A 23040-nucleotide genomic window follows, 5' to 3' on the forward strand; every position below is an offset into this window, starting at 1 on the left:
TGTTACTTGAACTGGTGCTATTTTAGTCTTTATACTGTGGAAAGCTTTGTTTTTGAAAATTTTAATAAAGCATTTTATTGTATATATTGTTTATAGTATAAATGGTGTCTACTAAAATCTACTATTATCTACTAAAAATTATGCAATTAATTGTGATTAAAAATTGTAATCGCCAGACAGCACTAGTATATATATATATATATATATATATATATATATATATATATATATATATATATATATATATATATATATATTAGTGCTGTCTGGCGATTTGTCTGGCGTGTGTGTGTGTGTAACTAAATAAGCATATGTATTAGTATATTATAAATATAAATTACTATAAATATTAAGAGTGCGGCCCTTGAGGCTACAGGGATCCAGCTTTGTGGCCCCTGAGCTTTTATAAGTTAATTAGCCTTATTCTGCAACATGAGACTTAATGTATGCAATACAACCAGGACATACTAAGGGATTTGCTTGTCATTCACCGTGTATTCAGATAAAGTCTGGACAGGATCGGATGACTGTCTGCAGCTCACATTTCCTGTTACTAAAAGCAAGCCTCCTAATAAAAACTGCTGCACACAAAAAGTCGTTGAAAATGTGCGAGATGTCACACTGGCAGAAGGCGTAATTTGTGATAATGATATTCCTAAATAATCTTTGCTAATTACCAAGGTCAACCAAAATTATTCTCCCCATATGCCTGCTGTCTGGAAAAATCACCCTCATACAGTTTCTATTGGTGTGTGTTTTAGGGGATAGGGATAAAGGATGAATGACTGCCTTTGTCACACTGTTTGAGGAAGGGAATGAGTCATACATTAGTGAATTTGCTCCCGCTCTTTGTGGCTGCCCACCGGATTGCATGTTGATCGCGTGAAAATGACTTTTGAAACATTGTTTTTCTCATCACACCTGCAGCCAGTCCCATAGTCTTTCATTAGGACGGGTATAAACTAGGGATGGGCATTTTGGTCATTTTGTCTACTCGAGTACTCGGACTAATTACTTGAGTACTTGTCGAGTACTCAAGGGGCAATTACATGTTCATAACTGTATATATAATAACATGTCTGACAAATATCTATGGCTGCTGCATTGTGCCTTGGTGTTCCAGTGTATCGTCTATTCATTATTATAGGCTGGTATAAAATAATATGTTACAAAATGTGCAAAAGTGTCAAAATATAATGCATCATATTTTATCATTATGTGAAGATTTGCTGTCCAACTCTGAAAGAATGTGCCCAACACACGTCTGTCTGTTCTTCCTTCAGGTTACCGTAGTAACCTTAGTAAGCATGCACCAGTTTTTTTAGTGACTGTCTGAACCTATTTTAAAATAACAGGAGACGCCATAACCATTGCGTTTTTAATATGCATGCTAAATTGAAGTTCAGTTTGAAGACGCTGCCTTGTGTTCCATTTAGCTGCACTCTGTCTAGCTGTTTGAAACACTCGCCTGCTGTATATGTGTTGCTTCAGCGTGTTGAGTCCACTGCCACGCGCCTGGTGCGTGTGTGTGTGTGTGTGTGTGTGTGTGTGTGTGTCCCCAAATGTTCGCTCTTGTGTGGAAAGCCGCGATGCTCTGTATTGTTGTTGCTGTGATTCATGAAGCGTTCCGTTCAACTCGAAGAGTCTGAATTTCCACATTTCAACTGGGGAAAGTGCAACAGACTGACACCTTATATTGGACATCTACCTTGGAAACTTGTGCAGAAATCCATTTCGTCGAGATGCAGGTGCGTGTTACTTCACGCAGGGCAGGGAGGTTTACAGTCAGTATCAAACATTTAGTTTTAATTTCCATTTAATTCTTACATGAAATGATAATAAAACATGTTTAGCAAACATTTTGCAGAGACAACGGTTCAAAACACGGTTAATTACACACTCTTTTGATTATCGTAAAAATAGCATTGCAGTGTTGTATCAGTTTGGTAGCTATGAGATGTTTCTGACAATCAATATACCCCTCAAAACCTCCCAGCTGTCTGTAAGATGAGGAGGAGAAGGGCTCCTGCTTCCCAGTTGATGCCAGTGCTCACGGCCCCAGAGGTGTTTCCCCAATTGCTGCCAGCGCTTACGGCCACAGAGATCGTTCCCCAGTCGCTGCTAGCACTCACTGCCATGGAGGCCATTCCCCTGTCACTGCCAGTGCTCAAGGCCACGGAGGTCGTTCCCCTGCCACTGCCAGTGCTCACGGGCATGGAGGCCACTCCCGTCACTGCCAGTGCTCAAGGTCACGGAGGTCATTCCCCTGCCACTGCTCACGGCCATGGAGGCCATTCCCCTGTCACTGTCTGTGATCATGGCCACAGAAGCCGTTCCCATCACTGTCAGTGCTCACAGCCACAGAGGCCATTCCCCTGCTGCTGCCAGTGCTCACAGCCACAGAGGCCATTCCCCTGTCACTGCCAATGCTCACGGCCACGGAGGTCGTTCCCCTGCTGCTGCCAGTGCTCACGGCCACAGAGGTCGTTCCCCTGCTGCTGCCAGTGCTCACGGCCACAGAGGTCGTTCCCCTGCTGCTGCCAGTGCTCACGGCCACAGAGGTCGTTCCCCTGCTGCTGCCAGTGCTCACGGCCACAGAGGTCATTCCCCTGCCGGCGTTCATGGCCATGGAGGTTGTTCTCCTGTCGCTCCCAGTGCTCATGGCCATGGAGGTCGTTCCCCTGCCTCTGCCAGCCCTCACGGCCAGAGGTCGTTCCCCTGCTGCCGCTCATGGCCACAGAGGCCGTTCCCCAATAGCTGCCAGTGCTCCCAGCCACGGTGGCCATCGACGAACCTGTCCAGTTCCCTGAGGCTGTTGACACGCCTGTCCAGTTCTCTGAGGCCGTTGACGATCCGGTCCAGTCCCCAGCAGCCATTGACCAGTCTGTTGCTCAGCCCAATGGTCAGCACCTGTCAGACACAAGCTACCAGTCTGTTCAGTGCCCAGCGGCTGCCCACTTCCAGTATGACACCTGTCCAGCGGCCACCACCCAGTCTGCTGACCCCTGTCCAGAGGCTCCGCCCCTCGAGTCTTCCATGGCTCCGCCCCTCAAGTCTTCCATGGCTCTGTCCTCTCTGAGTCACTTAGTGCCTTGCTCTCTGAGTCCCCTAGTGCCTTGCTCTCTGAGTCCCAGCCACTCTAAACCCTTTGAGTCCCATGTTGACTTGATCTCTGAGCCCTCTGAATCCCCAGATGCCATAACCTCTGAGCCCTTGCCTCCTGTATCGCCCTCTCCTAAGCCTCCTGCGGCTCTGCCCCCTGAGCCTCCACCTCTTTCGGTTCCACTCCTTAGATGGGGGGCTCTGTAAGGATTACCTGGGTGACCACCATGGGTCGATGTGTATGTTTATGGTTCATTTAGCGTATTTCATTTGATTATGGGTTTTGCAGTTGTTTTTCGTGGTCTTTGTTCATTGGTCCTTGTGTTCATTAGTGTCAGTTGTCCCTCGTTTAATCATTAGTCTCTGTGTATTTAATCCCTGTTTTCCTCTGTTCATTGTTGGTTCTTGTTCCGTTTATTTCAGACTGTAATATAGCTATGTGTTCAAGTTTTGCGTTATCTCCCATGTTTTGCGATATTCATTTTTCAATGTGCCAAAAAAAAAAAACAAAAAAAAAACAAAAAAAAAAAAAACACTTCCACATAAAGTCATCTATAGTTGCAAGAAAAGTATGTAAACCCATGGATTTATCATGGATTTCTGCTTAAATTGGTCCTAAAATTTGATCTGATCTTAAACTAAGTCTCAACAATAGGCAAACACAGTCATAACCAGACCCACAAGGAATCGTAACAGGTCTGCACCTCACAGAAAACTCAGCAGAATTTAAATGGCCATCATTCGTAAATTTCTACACATCCCCACGCCTTGCATGTTTGTTTATTTAATATTTTGCATAATTTGAGAATGGGTTCAGCTACCATTACCAACAAAAGTATAATATACTCTATATAATAATTAGAGCTGTCAGAATTAACATTAACGTATGTGATTAATCAAAAAAGTTTAATGCGTTAATTTTTCTTAATCGTGATTAACGCATTTACCGTTAATACAGCATAAACACTGGTGTGAAGGGCGGAAACTTTGTAATGTGTCCGCCCGGAGTCATTACTCTTACATACACACAACAGCACTACAGCCCTTCTACCAAGAGGAGCCTACAAGCTTAGCATAAAACAGCATAACACGGCGGTCCCATAGACGTCCTATGGGCGGTACTGTTGTAACACTCTCCTATGATAGAGTCTTGGAGGTTGTTATCTCAGTAAATAAAATAATCTCTGACAGCGCTTCCCTGTAAATAATAAAATGGTGAAGAAAGGAGATCTTAACACTATTTGATGTACAAAACAAGCATTTTTCAGCCTATGAAGGCAGATTTGAATTCTAACAGAAGCACACCAAATTTTACCCATCACCAAAACGTAGAATGAGACGTTTTTGTCTGCAAGCGCTTTTCATGCTGAGTTCAAAGCACACTCTCTACGCTGGCACTCTGATGTGAATCATGAACGCAGCTTCACGATTGCTGTAACAAAGCGGATAGGCACAGTCTACCGACAGATTAATATTGTGGAAGGCTTTGTTTAGAAAATGTTAATTAAGCATTATGTTTTCTTTCCTAAAATGGAAATAAATGAATTTTGACAAGTATATATTGTGTCAAATTTCAGCACTTTTAAAATCTGTGATTAATCACGATTAACTAAAAAAAAAAAAAAAAAAAAAAAATATTTGATTAATCACGATTTAAAATTTTAATCGACCGACAGCACTAATAATAATACAATCTCTGCTCCATTTAAAGGGTTAGTTTACCCAAAAATTAAAATTCTCTCATAATTTACTCTACTGAAAACAAAGATTGTTTTAAGAATATCTCATCTCTGTAGGTCCACACAGTGCAAGCGAATTATGACCAGAACTTAGAAGCTTCAAAAAAGATATTATTACTTTTATTAAGCATAAAAGTAATCCAGTGTTTCCCCTACATGCATTTTGCAGCGATGCTGCCCCACTGCTGAATTATGAGCTGGGATTTCACATTAATCCCACGTTAATATTAATAATTAATATTCTTGACGCAACATAATGCTTGCCAGACCCAGTCAGCTGTGTGCTTTCTACACTGCGAAAGAGACCGCACCACACACAAATACACGCACAAACTCACAGTGATGTCATCGCGTAGCACACGTGTCAAACTCGCTTTATTTCAAGTGACCCGTGAGCTAATTTCTGAAACGTAGGATGGCAGGGGATTGCAATGTTTCACTGAACAATCAGTTAACGCTTTCCTCTTGAATATTAATCATCTGTATGTTTTGGAGCGCATTTTGCTTGCTTCTAAAGCTGCACGGGTCAATTATCAACACAGCTCAATCATGGATAAAGCAGCATGAGCGCAGAGCAGGTGAGGTAATTCACGGACTGGTCTCAACCGCACAGACTATTTTAAATGCGTTTGTGAGCCAGTGAGATTCGCAGCGGGGATTGCAAAACCCTTTTGAATGCGTGTGGCAGACTCTGCCTTCCCTACCAAGGAGGAAGCGAAAATCGGAGTGAACAATCAACAGAACTTTAATTTGACATAAAACGCTGAACTGAAACATAACGACACACACACACAGGCACGTGTGTGTCTCTCCCTCTCTCTCTCTCACTGGCGTCCCTGGCTCCTCTTTATCCCTCTCCTGGCTGATTGAGCCGATTCAGTGCCGGGCACGCACCCTCACGGCGTGGCCATGCCCTCCTCCTCGTCATACTCCTCCACTGCCCGATTCAGGCCAGGGAAACCTCCGGCTTGACGTACTCCCCTCCCCTCCCTTTCCTGGAGGGGAGGTGTTGCCCTTCCGGCCATCCTTCTGCCGGCAGGTCTTCCCCACCTCTTTGGACTCTGGGAGAGACGAGGGGAGGGAGAGGGAAAGAGCTGGGGGAGAGACAGAGAAAGAGAAAAAAAGGAGAGAGAGAGAAAAAAAAAAAAAAAAAACACTCCGGTCCCCAACCACGCCAGCATTCGGTCCTCGGCCAGCTGGGCAGCAGTCCTCCGCGAGGCTGGGCAATTGCACTGGATCTCACCTTCTGGCGGATGGCAACGAGCTCCTCCGCCTCCCGATAGACGTCAATGGCTGCTCCGCCTCCTGGTGGATGGTAGCGAGCTCCCCCGCCCCCTATGCACGTGCACCTCTTCAAAAATGTAACTGTGCATTGCGTCAGCGAAAAGTTATCTGTTTACAAGAGTTGGTTATTTTGCCTAAATGCATAGCAAAAATTTTAAGCTTTAAAACAACACCCGTGTATGATGGATAAGCAAGCAGTTACTGATTCATTTGAATATTTTTTCTTCAGCACGTGTGTCAAAGTATGCCACGTTATTTATTTATTTATTATTTAAGCAACTCAAAAGCAAGCACACAGTCTAGACCTGATTTATTGTCTCTTTGCATGGCAGGCAACATGTATAATAAATTATATGTACTTAGATAGGCTTAAAACATAAATTAATGAACTCATTTTTAATGCTTTAGCAATGTCATAAATACTTTTGAATTCAAAAATAACCTTGCATTGCCTTGATTATTTACAGTACTAAATGTACAGTTATTTCAGAAATTAAGGCATTTTTGTCTCAATACAATAGCATTTTGGCTGTGTACTCAAAAAAAACAATGCAGACACACCAACACAGAACTATAAATGCAAACCAACGCGTTGGCCACTACGCAGAGCCTACACTGTATGTTTGATGCAGAAGTATAAATCAGCCTTAAGACTCCAGTGGTTTAATCCATGTCTTCAGAAGCGATCCAGTTGGGATTGGGTGAGAACAGACCAAAATATAACTCCTTTTTCACTGTACATCTTGACAGCAGTATCCTTGGCGATCATGATTTCAATCTTGATTACACTTCCTAAAGTGCCAAGTACTAGGAAGTGTAATCGAGCTTGAACTTATGATCGTGCCTTAAGACTGCAATGACAAGATATAAAGTGAAAAAGGAGTTATATTTTGGTCTGTTCTCACCCAATCCCAACTGGATCGCTTCAGAAGACATTGATTAAACCACTGGAGTCTTGTGGATTACTTTTATGCTGACTTTATCTCCTTTTTGGAGCTTTTGGAGTTCTGGTCACCATTCACTTGCATTGTATGAACCATAGTTTGCATTTAGCAGAAGAAAGTCATACACATCTGGGATGGCATGAGGGTGAGTAAATGATGAGAGAATTTTCATTTTTGGTTGAATGATCCCTTTGACACATTTTATCATGTTTAAATCCATCCTGCAGCAGTCCATATATTTTCCCAAAAGTCAGTGCAGAAAATGTGGGGTCTGAAGTCTGAAGATTCTGACTGGGCCTGGTTATAACACACAATCACTGTATGAATCAGACTGTGTTGGTCTTTTGTTGCGACTTAGTTTAAGTTTGGGTCAAATTGTACTACTAATTTATACAAAAATCCATTGTAAATCCAAGGGTTCACATCATTTTTCCTGTATGCACAGTTTAATGGCAAAGAATCCAATGTGAAAAGAAAGGACGGACATGAATGATTTTTGTCTAAATTAGGACATATCTTGCCAGTTTAAACCACGTCTTAAGAAAGAATAATTGTTTGTTTATCAATTTAAGGATATCTTAGTAAATCGAGTCTTAGCAGCTGGACTACATCACATTTGTATGTCACCTAATCCCATACTAAAGAGCTCCAAAATAATTTCACCGTTAAATACTCCCCCCACACACCCTTATTTCAAGGTTCTTGAAATAATATTATTACGCACTCCCTCTGCTAAAAAAAAATGCCTTCAGACGGCCTTCACAATGTTTCCGTGACATACATCATTAGCTTTTTATTCTTCTATTTAAACCTCCATTTTTTTCCTTTATTTAAGCTCTTTTCTAAATGATATTATATGTACAGTGTATCTATGCATAATCATTTTCACAACTTTATTATCAGTTCCATGACTGAGGTTGAGATGTTTTAAAGTGTGGTAGGTATCCAGTGCTGTGACATTATGGTGGAGAGCAGTACCGGTAACTGAATTAATAGGGTGGAGGTTTTGTACACATAGATCTGCTGCATCAACAAACTTCACGTCATTATAATGCATCCTTGATAAAGTTTGAAAATGTTTATGTATGCAGCTTGTGCAATGGTCACTTATAATCATTGTGTTGGTAACAAGCAAAGTAAATATTTGATGTCAGAATGACCAGAATGAAAATGTCCTCACAAGTCGGTTTTTATTTAGATTCATGATATTAGTGAGGACATTTTCAAACATTTCCCTCACAAGTATAGGCAAAGCTGTTTAAACACACAGACCTCTGTTATTGCCTTGGTTTGTTTAGGAAAGCTAACCCTATTCATCTTCATTTAGCTCATCAGGCTGGTTGCCACAGCATTATTGTCAAAAATAAGGGAATATTATTAAAGCAAACAGAATCTGCCATCTGAGCAATGCCAGGTTCTTTTTGCAGGCAAAGCAGAGTTGGATGTTTTGCTGTGCGTAGATTATCTCAGATATTAAAAACCCACAGTTTCACCTCCAAGCTTTGTAATAATTAAAACATTTGAGATGCAACCCAAATTGCATATCTTCCTGCAGTCAGTTTAGGGGTCACTTGAAACATTACCAGCTTTTTATGAACATTATCTTGTGGCTCCCACTAATTAGGGTGTTCTGCCTTATCTCCACATTAAAAAAGACTGCATTGCAATGCACCATCGTTAAGTAGCTTCAAACACTTACCTTGGTGATTAACAAAAGAGGAGGCTTGAAAGGCTTATTAATGTGGTCAAACAAAACTCTTTTATAAATCTGTTTAATCCCAACAAAAAGCAAAACGGTACTCACGGTCACTGCAGAGGGGACCTCCGTATGTCGTCATGGTGCAGTCACAGGTAAACCCCTCCCACTGTTGCAGACACACCCCCTGATTGGAGCAGGAGTCCTCTGTGCAGGTTGTACCAGGTCCAGCTGAAACAAACAGGATACGCAAAGAAGCTTGACTGACAGTCACATCTTTAATTGCATGCTGCACTTTCCACAAATAGTGTCCAAATTAGGGCCTGAAACTCTTTTTCAACAAATGATTAGTAAAAAGGAGGTGCTTAAACTTCAGAAAATATGGTGATCAATCTTAGTAGATAAAACAAAGTAGTACTGTATATAAGCTTTTATTTTGTATTTATTTTATATAAGGTTTGCAACTTATGCAACTCTGTTACCACAGTTTGGGGTTTTAAACTCTTTTTTGTTTTGTTTACTTTTTCTCAACAGTAAACATTAAATGAATAAATAAATAAATAAATAATAATAATAACCAAAAGATATATACACAACATATATCAATATATTATAAATATTGTGTTTATATATATTATCTATATATTTATATATAATATGTTGTGTTTAAAACAACCCAATATTCCTCCTCTATAAATTGTATGTTGGATAATAATTTATCTAACGTATCAGAAAGTTCTCACTACAAAAAACATTTACACTATTTTCAAAGCACAATTTTCCAGATAATTTCAAGGACATTTTATGTGCCCAACAGGTGCAATATTTAAGCAAAAACACATGATGTACAGTATATTGTGGTTATTGGATGGTTATTTTTCTTTTTATTCTGTATTTGACAGTTTAATTAAATTGTATTATCAAAATGGTGTCTAATAAAATAAATTCAAAAACATTTTAATCAAATAAAAATGTAATTATTTTAATAAAATTTTTCATATAATATTGCATTATTTATTTTTATATAATTATTATTATTTTTTTTTTTTTTGTCAATTTAAGTGCTTTTATTCAAAATCCTCAGAGCACACTCCGAAACAACATTGAAAATAAACAACACTGAAAATGCTTAACAGAGTAAACAACAGAACATCACAGATGTGATATATTGCTTTAATACATAATTATTATTTTTTAATGATAGTAAACATTACATTACTATACACAGTAGTAATATATTTTTGTCTTTTTTAACCCTCCATTTCAATCGAGCTTTTATTTTGCCATTTCTAAAGGAGTCTGCAGTTGTGTGTAAGTGTGTTTATGTCATTGTTTTACTTTGTTGTAGAGTGGTTTTCATTGCTAGACTTGTGCTGTTTGTTTACTGGCTTGAACTCACATCGCTTAAACATGTGTTGGTGTGTGTGCTATATTATTTTGACTTGTCCCAGGCTATTCACTGCTAGATTTACAGTTGTTTGCCCAATGTGTGTAAAATCATCTTTGTTTTTAGTGTCTATAAACAGTGCTTCACTTGTTTTAGAGTATTATTTATTGCTAAAAAGTAGCATAATTTATTTGCGGTGTACTGAAATCAGTTTGTTCCCGCGCTGTTCACCTCACGCGACCCGTAGTTTCGACTGCCCACATGACTAGCTTTGTGCTAAGTAGCATTAAGGCATGTGCAGTACCAGGTAAGATATTTAAACCGCGGGATCCATAGTCATTCCAGGAGAAGCGATTTATCTACAGGAGTCTGCAGTTGTGTGTGTGTGTGTTTATTTCATTGTTTTACTTTGTTGTTGAGTGGTATTCATTGCTAGTATTGTGCTGTTTGTTACTGGCTTGAACTCGCATCGCTTAAACGTGTGTTGATGTGTGTGCTATATTGTTTTGACTTGTCCCAGGGTATTCACTGCTATATTTAGAGTTGTTTGTCCAGTGTGTGTGTAAAACCATCATTGTTTTTAGTGTCTATAAACAGTGCTTCACTTGTTTTAGAGTATTTTTTATTGCTAGAGTGTAGCATAATTTATTTGCGGTGTACTGAAGTCACGTTTGTTCAGCGCTGTTCACCTCGCGCGACTCGTAGTTTCGGCTGCCCACACGACTTGCTTTGTGCTAAGTAGCATTAAGGCATGTCCTGCTTTTTTCACTGTACGGCTCGTTAGCATCATGTATACACTACCGGTGTAAACACTTAATCATTCTTTATAAAAAAAATAAATATTTACATTTTAGAAATATAAAAACTATGGTCATTAAAACTATGGAATAACATAAATGGAACTATGGGAATTATGTTGTGACTAAACAAAATCCAAAATAAATCAAAACTGTGTTATATTTTAGCATCTTCAAAGTAGTCACCCTTTGCCTAGATTTTGCAGAAATGTACTCTTGACATTTTCTCAACCAACTTCTTGAGGTATCACCCTGGGATACTTTTTAAACAGTATTGAAGGAGTTCCCATCTATATGCTGGGCACTTATTGGCTGCTTTTCTTTATTATTTGGTCCAAGTCATCAATTTCACGCAATTTTTTTTATTTTGATTAAATTTTGATTTATAATGAAATAAATTAATATGGTGGCGCAATTATATTTTTGTCTACAAAACTAATTTCAAACATTTAAACATACGCCTTCAGATCAAAAGATTTTTAAGATCATGAGAAACATTTTGGTCAAGTGTTTCAAAACTTTTGACCGGTAGTGTATATTTGACATGAATAAGTGGTAGCCCTCGTGTGAAGACCTACTTGTGTAAAGACCAGCGAGTCTACCTGTGCGAGTCCACCGAGCAAGGACACCGACAAGGTGCCACTCACCATAGCGCTTAAGTATCTTTTAATTTTATCTCTTTTCTTATTTTCCTTGTACATACTAACATATCTAATTCACGAATAACATGCCTTCAAGCACACCCCTGTTATCTGTTACAGTCCATTTACACGATATAGATGCAAGACAAAACGCAACCCACACAACCTACGGCCACTTTGCACTTCAGCACCTGCTCCGCTCTCTCAGTGGGACTCTGGACAAAACAGACTTCATTCCAGCCTTTGCCACACAGTCCACCCTCAGCATCCTGGCACTGACAGAAACATGGATAATTCCAGAGGATACAGCAACACCTGCTGCTCTCTCCAACAACTTCTCCTTCTCTCACACCCCTCGGCACACGGTAGGGGCGGGGGAATAGGTTTACTCATTCATAACAACTGGACTTTTTCACCACATTCTTCTCTAGTAACAATACTACTTTTGAATTCCATGCTATTACTACAATGCAACCCACACAAATACATGTTGTTGTCATTTATCGCCGTCCAGGTCAGCTGGCAAACTTTCTCGAGGAGTTGGATGTCTTGCTGTCCTCCTTCCCGGAGGATGGTAAGCCACTTGTGGTTCTTGGTGATTTCAACATACACCAAAAAAAGACCCAGGCCACTGAACTGAATGCTCTTCTGGCCTCATTTGACTTAGAAAGACCAAGCACCACAGCAAATCACAGATCGGGCAACCAGCTGGACCTCATTTTTACACATAACTGTATCATCTCAAATATTCTTATTACTCATTTACATGTCTCTGAGCACTACTTTGTTCAGTTCAACATGACTCTCCCATCTACATTAAAACAGACTCCACCTTTGGTTTCCTTTCGCCGTAACCTCTGTTCTCTTTCACCCTCTCGCCTTTCCACTGCTGTCTCTAACTCTCTTCCCACACAAAATTTATTTTGTAATGTAAACACTGCCACAGACACTCTAAGCTCTACTTTAACAACATGTCTAGACAACATCTGTCCTCTCTCCTCAAGGCCAGCATGTACTACACCACCCAGCCCCTGGCTCTTTGACATCCTTCCTGAACATCGGACTGACCTCAGGGCAGCTGAGAGGAGATGGTGGAAATCTAAAGATCCAGCAGATCTAGGTAAGTATCAGTCTCTGCTTGCAACTTTTTCAGATAACGTTAAATCTGCAAAAACGTACTACTACCAGAACAAGATCAACAGCAGCACAGACACTCACAGCTTGTTTAGAACATTCAACACACTTCTCTGCCCTCCTCTTCAACCACCTTACACATCACAGACAACAGATGTCTTTGCCACATTCTTTATTAATATGGTTTCAACCATCAGCAATACACTCTCAGCACCTCATCCTGTCAAACACCCGTCTCCTGTATGCAACTCCTCTGTCTCTATTTTCTCTCCTCTGACTGACACTGAGGTCTCTCCTCTCCAACTACCCCACCACCTGTTCCCTTGACCCCATTCCTTCTCACCTTTTCCAGGCCATCTCTCCGTCCATCTTACCTGCACTCACTCACATAATTAACACATCTCTACTTACAGGCACTTTTCCCACTACATTTAAGCAGGCTCGAGTAACCCAGCTGCTGAAGAAACCCGCACTTAACCCCACACAAATAGAACACTACAGACCAGTCTCTCTCATCCCATTCATGGAAAAAAACACTTGAAAGAGCAGTTTTCAATCAAATCTCTGCCTATCTCGCACAGAACAAGCTGCTGGATGACAATCAGTCAGGCTTCAAAAGTGGACACTCCACCAAGACTGCCCTGCTGTCTGTCACTGAGTCGCTGAGACAGGCGAAAGCTGAATCCAGATCATCCGTCCTGATTCTACTGGACCTTTCTACAGCCTTCGACACAGTCAACCATCAGATCTTACTTTCCACCCTCTCTTCGCTGGGCATCACAGGAACTGTGCTTGACTGGTTTAATTCCTATCACTCAGGTAGGTCCTTCAAGGTAGCCTGGAGAGGTGAGGTGTCCAAGCCACATCAGCTACTTACTGGGGTACCTCAGGGTTCAGTGCTTGGGCCACTTCTCTATATACACAACATCACTGGGACCCATCATTCAGGCACATGGTTTCTCTTACCATTGCTATGCTGATGACACGTGACTCTACTTGTCTTTCCAGCCCAACGACACCACAGTGACTGCTTGAATCTCTGCCTGCCTGGCAGACATCTCAGCCTGGATAAGGGAACACCACCTGTAACTTAACCCAGCCAAGACCGATTTCCTTGTCGTTCCAGCCAACCCTGCTGTTGAACACATCACCATGCAGCTGGCTGCAACCACAGTAATGCCTTCCAAAACGGTCAGAAATCTAGGGGTAACCATCTATAACAAACTACATTTCACAGACCACATCTCAAAGACTGCAAGATCATGTAGATTTACACTCTACAATATCAGGAAGATAAGACCCTTCCTCTTTGAACATGCGACACAACTTCTTGTTCAGTCACTTGTCATAACTAGACTGGACTACTGTAACACTCTCATTGCAGGCCTCCCTGCATGTGCAATAAGACCCCTGCAAATGATCCAGAATGCAGCAGCACGTCTGGTCTTTAATCAACCAAAGAGAGCGCATGTTACACCACTCCTTGTCTCTCTTCACTGGCTGCCGGTTGATGCACGTATCAAGTTCAAGGCTCTAATGCTGGCATACAAAACAGTCACTGGGTCTGCTCCAGCATACCTAAAATCATTTCTGCAGAGCTATGCGCCCACTAGAAGCCTGCGGTCAGCTAAGGAACGTCGCCTTGTTGTACCAGTACAAAGAGGCACCAAAACACTTTCCCGGACTTTCAGCTTCATCATACCACGTTGGTGGAATGAACTTCCCAACTCCATCCTTGAAGCTGACTCACTTTCTGTCTTCAAAAAATGGCTAAAACACATCTTTTCCATGAGCACTTAATATTTCCTTGTTGCACTTTAATCTGTTTTGAATGCTATTCTGATGCTAGTGAAATTTTGTAATATGGCACTTTTCGTACCACTGTCTCCTTAAGATGATTCGCTTATGTGTTCCGCTTTTGTAAGTAGCTTTGGATAAAAGCGTCTGCCAAATGAATAAATGTAAATGTTTCTGTGTGTTTTTGATGGTAGTTTCTCAACTCCAGATAAGCAGTTCGCTACATGGCCTAGTGTGATTATTAAACCCCCAAAAGCGGCTGAGTCTAGAAGGTAACACCCAGTCTCACGAGAGTCTCATTTGCTGTTACTTAGGTTAGGTTTAGGTTTGAATTTAGTGGTAGGGTTAAGTTTAGAATTAGGTTTATGTGTAGGGTTTCTGTAGGATTCCAAATAAACAAACACAGTGTGCAAACGTCGCATGCAACATTAGAGAGACTTTAGGTAACTGGGAGTTTAATTTCATTACATAAATATAAAGTCTGTATGTGCTGCACATTTCAGGGCGTTCTGCTCTCTGCTCTGTTCACACTAGGACATATTGCAATTTTTATTTGATTTATTGTGCATTCAACAATTCAGCAGAGAATGTACATGACAGGACTTCGTTCATGACAGTCAACCAATTGATGTTTCACAATGGGCAGCCGGCAACAGTGACAAAAAATTTAATGGGACACCAAAGAGTACCCTATCAGTGGAAAGTGCCTTAAGCAATGTGTTTTAAGACAGGAATCAAATGCTGTTATAATTGTAATTCAGAAAATTACTGGTTAACTTATCAGACAGTACACAAACCTTTACAGCCTCGCTCCACCTGGCCAACCCGGTGCAGGGCATCTGCGATGAGGTCGGGAAGCCTGCCATTTAGATCAACTGAGGCCAGGCAACCCTGGTAGCCATCCCGAGATGCTATGAGCTTGGGCAGACTGTTGTACATGCTCTTACCCACACCTCCAACATAAAGCTCTCCTATACAACACAGAGAAAGAAAAGATATAAAGCATACACCAATGATTATGCCTTGCATTTGAATTCTCTTCCTAATGTTAATTTGAGCTTCATAAGGTGGGCTGATCGTGTGTGTTATTCTATGATGAGCAGAATATGTGTGGTTCTCTTTTTAAAGCTAATTCCCTGCTGATGAAGGCTAATACCAATGGACCTTTGATGTGCAGAACAAAAAGAAAAACATAGCTGTCATAAAATGGCATATAATTATGTAACTTCAAAGTTGCCCTTGAGCCTTGAAGGAAGAGAACATGTGGATAGACATATGTGAGGATGAAGGAAAAACAATATAGACATGTCTCTTGCTATACGCTCCGTCACAATGCGCATCTGTGTTGTTTGGGTGTATGGCAGTGGAGAGCGCTCAGACAATGATTTGGGAATAGAGAAGAGAGGTGGAGAATTGAAATGACTGAGCCCTTTAACACAGTACAACATGTCCCTGCCTCTGGTTGTCAGAAGCTGACTGATGCAACAGTGTTGTGAGGAATCACTGTAGAATACATACTGAAATGGTAAAATACTGTGAGAATTCAACTTAACGGTTTGAATATTGTGAGCTATAATGTAAATTCTATGTATAGCTTAATTTGATCTATGGGGCACCAAAGCCACCTTTAAAACTTTAAGATATTTATAATCTGTATATATATATATATATATATATATATATATATATATATATATATATATATATATATATAAATATAATAAAACAATAAAATAAAAAAAAAGTTAGATTTTGTTCAGTGATGTATAAATAAAAAATGATATATATAAAATAAACCATAAATTCTTTAAATGCTTGTTAAGGTGAATCTGACTAAATTGGTCATTTTTTTATGTTTTAATGTTCATTAGATGTTTATCATATAACAGTGCAGGCGAAGACATTCACACATGAAGCATTATTGCATTCAAAAACAGTTAGATGGAGCACAATGGAATGGAACAGAACAGATTGGAAGGGTTTCAAGACACATTCAAACTGATTTTATTTGCCATGGAGTCTTAAAAATGTGGAACTCAAAAAAGCAAGCTCATGAGACACTGAAAAAAGCAAGACAAGACACAAAATACCTCAGACGGAAAGCAATAGACATCAGTCCACATGTGTACATAGACAAACAATAAAAAAATATCACAGGTGGAATGCGAGAAAGCGTTCTGCGTGAACGGTCCTAAGTCTACCACTGACAAATCGATTGCTGTGGATTGTAGGTCAGTAATAGGTTGTTCAATGTTGAATGATATGGAAATAACAATTAATAGACTTCTAAAGCTACTTTTTGTTATACCTTTTCAATGCATTTATCTGTCACAATCATTAATTTCTTCAAATCATCTGCATATGGGGGGTTTTCTCACCACATATTCACATAGAGTTGAAGTTTACATTCACCTTGCCAAATACATTTAAACTCAGTTTTTCACAATTCTTGACATGTAATCGTAGAAAACATTCCCTGTCTTTTGTCAGTTCAGATCACTACTTTATTTTAAGAATGTGAAATATCAGAATAATAATAGAGAAAATGATTTATTTCAGCTTTTATTTCTTTCATCACATTCCCAGTGGGTCAGAAGTTTACATACACTTTGTTAGTATTTGGTAGCATTGCCTTTAAATTGTTTAACTTGGGTCAATATTTTGGGTAGCCTTCCATAAGCTTCTCACAGTAAGTTGCTGGAATTTTGTACCATTCCTCCAGACAGAACTGGTGTAAATGTGTCAGGTTTGTAGGTCTCCTTGCTCGCACACGCTTTTTCAGTTCTGCCCACAAATTTTCAATCGGATTGAGGTCAGGGTCACTTCAATACCTTGACTTTGTTGTCCTTAAGCCATTATTGCCACAACTTTGGAGGTATGCTTGGGGTCATTGTCCATTTGGAAGACCCATTTGCGACTGAGCTTTAACTTTCTGGCTGATGTCTTGAGATGTTGCTTCAGTATAGCCACTTAATTTTTCTTCCTCATGATGCCATCTATTTTGTGAAGTGCACCAGTCCCTTCTGCAGCAAAGCACCCCCACAACACGATGCTGCCACCCCCATGCTTCACGGTTGGGATGGTGTTCTTTGGCTTGCAAGTATCACCCTTTTTCCTCCAAACATAACAATGGTCATTATTGCCAAACAGTTACATTTTTGTTTCATTAGACCAGAGGACATTTCTCCAAAAAGTAAGATCTTTGTCCCCATGTGCACTTGCAAAATGTAGTCTGGCTTTTTTATGGCAGTTTTGAAGCAGTGGGTTCTTCCTTGCTAAGCACCCTTTCAGGTTATATTGATATAGATCTCATTTTACTGTGGATATAGATACTTGTCTACCTGTTTCCTCCAGCATCTTCACAGGGTCTTTTGCTGTTGTTCTGGGATTGATTTTCACTTTTCGCACCAAACTACGTTCATCTCTAGGAGACAGAATGTGTCTCCTTCCTGAGTGGTATGATGGCTGCGTGGTCAGGCGTTTGGAAATTGCTCCCAAGGATGAACCAGACTTGTGGACATCCACAATTATTTAAATTTTTTTCTGAGGTCTTGGCTGATTTATTTTGATTTTCACATGATGTCAAGCAAAGAGGCACTGAGTTTGATGGTAGGCCTTCAAATACATCTACAGGTACACCTCCAATTCAGTACACCTCCTAACAGAAGCTAAATGGCTAATTGTCTAAAGGCATGACATCATTTTCTGGAATTTTTACAAGCTGATTAAAGGCAGAGTTAACTTATGGCACTTTTCCACTGCACGTTACGGTTCGACTCGACTCGACTCTGCTCGCTTTACTTTTCTGAGCTTGCTTTTCCACTGCAGTTTAGTGCCACCTCAACGTGGGTGGGATTATAGGCTGATCGTCATAGTTGCGCCGCCTCTACTGCCGTGACATCATCTTAAATGTGACACAAACATACAACAAAGGAACAATGGAGGATATTGAAGGAATGGTGTTCTTGATTCTCGGCATGTGGCTGTTTTTCACAGCAAGACGACAAACTTTGTTTCAAAAGAGGCTGACGGCAGCAAGACAAAATACCATAAAAAAAAAACAGGAGAGTTTGAGAAATCATACACCAAAGCGCAGACGAGGACATCACTGTGTTAGCTCGACGACGCACGAGGCTAAGCTAACTTGCCATCTAGCTTATAGATTCTCTCTGACCAATCGGTGATCTGCAGGGTTTTGTCATCACATTTAGTATCGGCTCGTCTCGCTTGGAACCTCGACCGAGGTGGTACTAAAAAAGGACCAGGTACCAGGTACTATCCACAGTGGAAAACCCCCAAAAAGCGAGCAGAGTTGAGTCGAGTCGAGTCGAGCCGTACTGTGCAGTGCAGTGGAAAAGCCCCATTAGTGTATGTAAACTTCTGACCCAATGGAATTGTGATATTGTCATTTAAAAGTGAAACAATCTGTCTGTAAACAATTGTTGGAAAAAATTACTTGTGTCTTGCACAAAGTAGATGTACTAAACGACTTGCCAAAACTATAGTTTGCTTATATGAAATCTGTGGAATGGTTAAAAAAGGAGTTTTAATGACTTCAACCTAAGTATATGTAAACTTCTGACTTCAACTCTATATGCAATTAAATGTAATTAATTGTATTAATTCATTAGCATATCAAATTCATTTGATAATTTTTTTTTTTTTTTTTTTTTACTGATTTACACGCCTTATTTAATTGTAAATGCATATGAAGTGTCCTTATATAGGTAACATAATACCAAAGAAGAGGTATAATGACTGCAATATTGATATTTTAGTCAGAATACATAAAGATAAGTATGACGTTCAAAAATATAATAACTGAGTTTTATGGTGTCACATTGTGGAAAAATGTGCTGTTATTAGGGGAGTAAAAAACAGCTCTTTTTTCTGGGTGGTTTAGAGAAATTAGATAACAGATGTGTACAGATATACAGTAAACATATTCACAGTTACAATATTAGTGCAGTATTTCTATATTTAAGCATTGTCATGTTCTTTGAGGTACATGTTGCTTTCATTCTACTCTTTTATTATTTAATTTTTTCATTCTGCAAATACATAATGCGGGAAAACATCAAAGACTTTCAGGGACCTTTAGATAAACATTCACTGAGCAAACCATGTTTAGAGAGCATTGTTTTTGAGTAAAATGCAATTTCCAACTGAGCTCTGGCAGCAAGACAGGCAATTACAAGTTAAAACTGACAAGCAAGAACACATATGGCAATTTTCGTCCCACGGTCGAAGAGTGCACTCTCTCTCTGTTTGCTGAAATATGCTCTTTTTCCACTCCAGCTGAATACACCCAATTAGACAACCATTAAAAGCCCCCTTCATTTAAACCTTTGCACTATTTAATTTAATTTGATCTTGCTAGAGATAAATTGTATTCTTTCGTTCTAACTTTTCGCTTTAATTAATGGCCCCTCAATCTGGCTCACTTCAACTAACTACCTGTAATTGCCCTCAGTGCCTCTTCAACGCAGTGACGGTCTTAGTATCTGTTTGGAGAGGCTAAAGCTCTGCCTGTTAGGATTAGGTCTGGAAATCGATTCCAAAAAGAATAGATTCATCGATTCCAAGGTGTTGGGTATCAAGAATCGAATCAAGAATCGACTCAAAACGTTGGAATTGACTCCAGAGCTGGAGTCAATTCCTTTCGGGGAAACTGGTTGATATTTTCGGACTGTGTATATTTCCTCGACCACTGAACTACACATTTCAGAAGCCTAACAGCACTAATGCAATTTACAAAAGGATTATAAAATGACTGCATCTTAACGATCATCAACCTGACTCTGAGTCTTTTGTAGTCTGACAGCATCTGTAAATCCTCTCCATTTGTTCACCTGTATGAAGCAATCACACAAGCCCTTCAACACATCTGCTTTCCAGACCTGTATAGTCAACCGATATTTCTTTTACTCAACACGCCAAATTTTTGACTGTAAATTGGCATACAATAACAACCTCCCCGATGTTACAACACAAGTCTGCAACAAGGAGATGGCAGAGTTGAGTTAGCTTCCCAGTTCACAATAAATTGGTATGTTTAAGTTTAATTGATCAATGTGCTGCACTTATAAAAGTGAGAATCTAATGCTCTCTACTCGTTCTCGACATTTTTCCAGTGTTTTAAAACCTTTTGCATAAATATGTTTTTTTTTTTTTAACATTTTATATTAAAATTATTTTATGAAATCAAATAAAAAAGTAAATACACATTCTAAAATGAGATATAACAAGCAGCTTTTCTCAGCATTGACTGTCATTGTCCATTTAGCATGTTCCAGTCAATCAAGTTCCTCAAATCATATTTTATAAAAAAAAAGTATTGATATTTTTGTCAAGTAAGTCTAAAGTGTAGCCTCTTAATCAGGACTTCAAGAGTACCAATCTACAATTGATACACTGCATATAGAATTTTTGGGGGCTTAAAAAAAATAAAAAAAACATATATATATATATATATATATATATATACAGTTGTGCTCAAAAGTTTGCATACCCTGGCAGAAATTGTGAAATTTTGGCATTGATTTTGAAAATATGACTGATCATGCAAAAAAAGTATTTTATTTAAGGATAGTGGTCAGATGAAGCCATTTATTATCACATACTGTAGTTGTTTGGCTCCTTTTTAAATCATAATGGTAACAGAAATCACCCAAATGGCCCTGATCAAAAGTTTATATACCCTTGAATGTTTGGCCTTGTTACAGACACACAAGGTGACACACATAGGTTTAAATGGCAATTAAAGGTTAATTTCCCACACCTGTAGCTTTTCAAATTGCAATTAGTGTCTGTGTATAAATAGTCAATGAGTTTGTTAGCTCTCATGTGGATGCACTGAGCAGGCTAGATACTTTTGCCATGGGGAGCAGAAAAGAACTGTGTAACAAGGTAATGGAACTTTATAAAGATGGAAAAGGATATAAAAAGATATCCAAAGCCTTGAAAATGCCAATCAGTACTGTTCAATCACTTAAGAAGTGATCTCTTGATACCAAGCCAAAGTCAGGTAGACCAAGAAAGATTTCAGCCACAACTGCCAGAAGAAATGTTCAGGATACAAAGAAAAACCCACAGGTAACCTCAGGAGAAATACAGGCTGCTCTGGAAAAAGACGGTGTGGTTGTTTCAAGGAGCACAATACGACAATACTTGAACAAAAATGAGCTGCATGGTAGCGTTTCCAGAAAGAAGCCAATGCCACAAAAAAGCCCGGTTACAATATGCCCGACAACACCTTGACACGCCTCACAGCTTCTGGCACACTGTAATTTGGAGTTATGGTCACAACCATAAGCGCTATGTTTGGAGAGGGGTCAACAAGTATTGTGCTCCTTGAAACAACCACAGCATCTTTTTCCTGTATTTCTTACCTGTGAAATACAGGAGGTTACCTGTGGGTTTTTCTTTGTATCCCGAACAATTCTTCTGGCAGTTGTGGCTGAAATCTTTCTTGGTCTACCTGACCTTGGCTTGGTATCAAGAGATCCCCGAATTTTCCACTTCTTAAAAGGTGATTGAACAGCATTGACTGGCATTTTCAAGGCTTTGGATATCTTTTTATATCCTTTTCAATCTTAATAAAGTTCCATTACCTTGTTACGTAGGTCTTTTGACAGTTCTCTTCTGCTCCCCATGGCTCAGTATCTAGCCTGCTCAGTGCATCCATGTGAGAGCTAACAAACTCATTGACTATTTATACACAGACACTAATTGCAATTTGAAAAGCTACAGGTGTGGGAAATTAACCTTTAATTGCCATTTAAACCTGTGTGTGTCACCTTGTGTGTCTGTAACAAGGCCAAACATTCAAGGGTACGTAAACTTTTGATCAGGGTCATTTGGGTGATTTCTGTTATCATTATGATTTAAAAAGGAGCCAAACAACTATGTGATAATAAATGGCTTCATATGATAACTATCCTTAAATAAAATTTTCAAAATCAATGCCAAAATTTCACAATTTCTGCCAGGGTATGCAAACTTTTGAGCACAACTGTATATATATATATATATATATATATATATATATATATATATATATATATATATATATATATATATACACACACTATATTGCCAAAAGTATTCGCTCACCCATCCAAATAATTGAATTCAGGTGTTCCAATCACTTCCATGGCCACAGGTGTATAAAATGAAGCACCTAGGCATGCAGACTGCTTCTACAAACATTTGTGAATGAATGGGCCGCTCTCAGGAGCTCAGTGAATTCCAGCGTGGTACTGTGATAGGATGCCACCTGTGCAACAAGTCCAGTCGTGAAATTTCCTCGCTACTAAATATTCCACAGTCAACTGTCAGTGGTATTATAACAAAGTGGAAGCGATTGGGAATGACAGCAACTCAGCCACGAAGTGGTAGGCCACGTAAAATGACAGCGGGGTCAGCGGATGCTGAGGCGCATAGCGCGCAGAGGTCGCCAACTTTCTGCAGAGTCAATCGCTACAGACCTCCAAAGTTCATGTGGCCTTCAGATTAGC

The 23040-nt window shown here is 39.7% G+C and overlaps 1 protein-coding gene across 5 annotated transcripts in view; it reads right to left on the reverse strand.

The window, feature by feature from the left end:
* LOC127428483 (neurexin-2-like) overlaps positions 1-23040 on the reverse strand; it is a 574215-nt gene that overhangs the window by 277741 nt on the left and 273434 nt on the right. For all 5 annotated transcript variants that reach the window (XM_051676890.1, XM_051676894.1, XM_051676891.1 and 2 more), the window contains 2 exons: positions 15319-15492; positions 8874-8996 (listed from right to left, as the gene is read on the reverse strand). In XM_051676890.1, coding sequence (XP_051532850.1) covers positions 8874-8996; positions 15319-15492 — 297 coding nt within the window. The remainder of the gene's footprint in view (positions 1-8873; positions 8997-15318; positions 15493-23040) is intronic.

The sequence above is a fragment of the Myxocyprinus asiaticus genome, chromosome 38, assembly GCF_019703515.2.
Source record: "Myxocyprinus asiaticus isolate MX2 ecotype Aquarium Trade chromosome 38, UBuf_Myxa_2, whole genome shotgun sequence".
NCBI lineage: Eukaryota > Metazoa > Chordata > Actinopteri > Cypriniformes > Catostomidae > Myxocyprinus > Myxocyprinus asiaticus.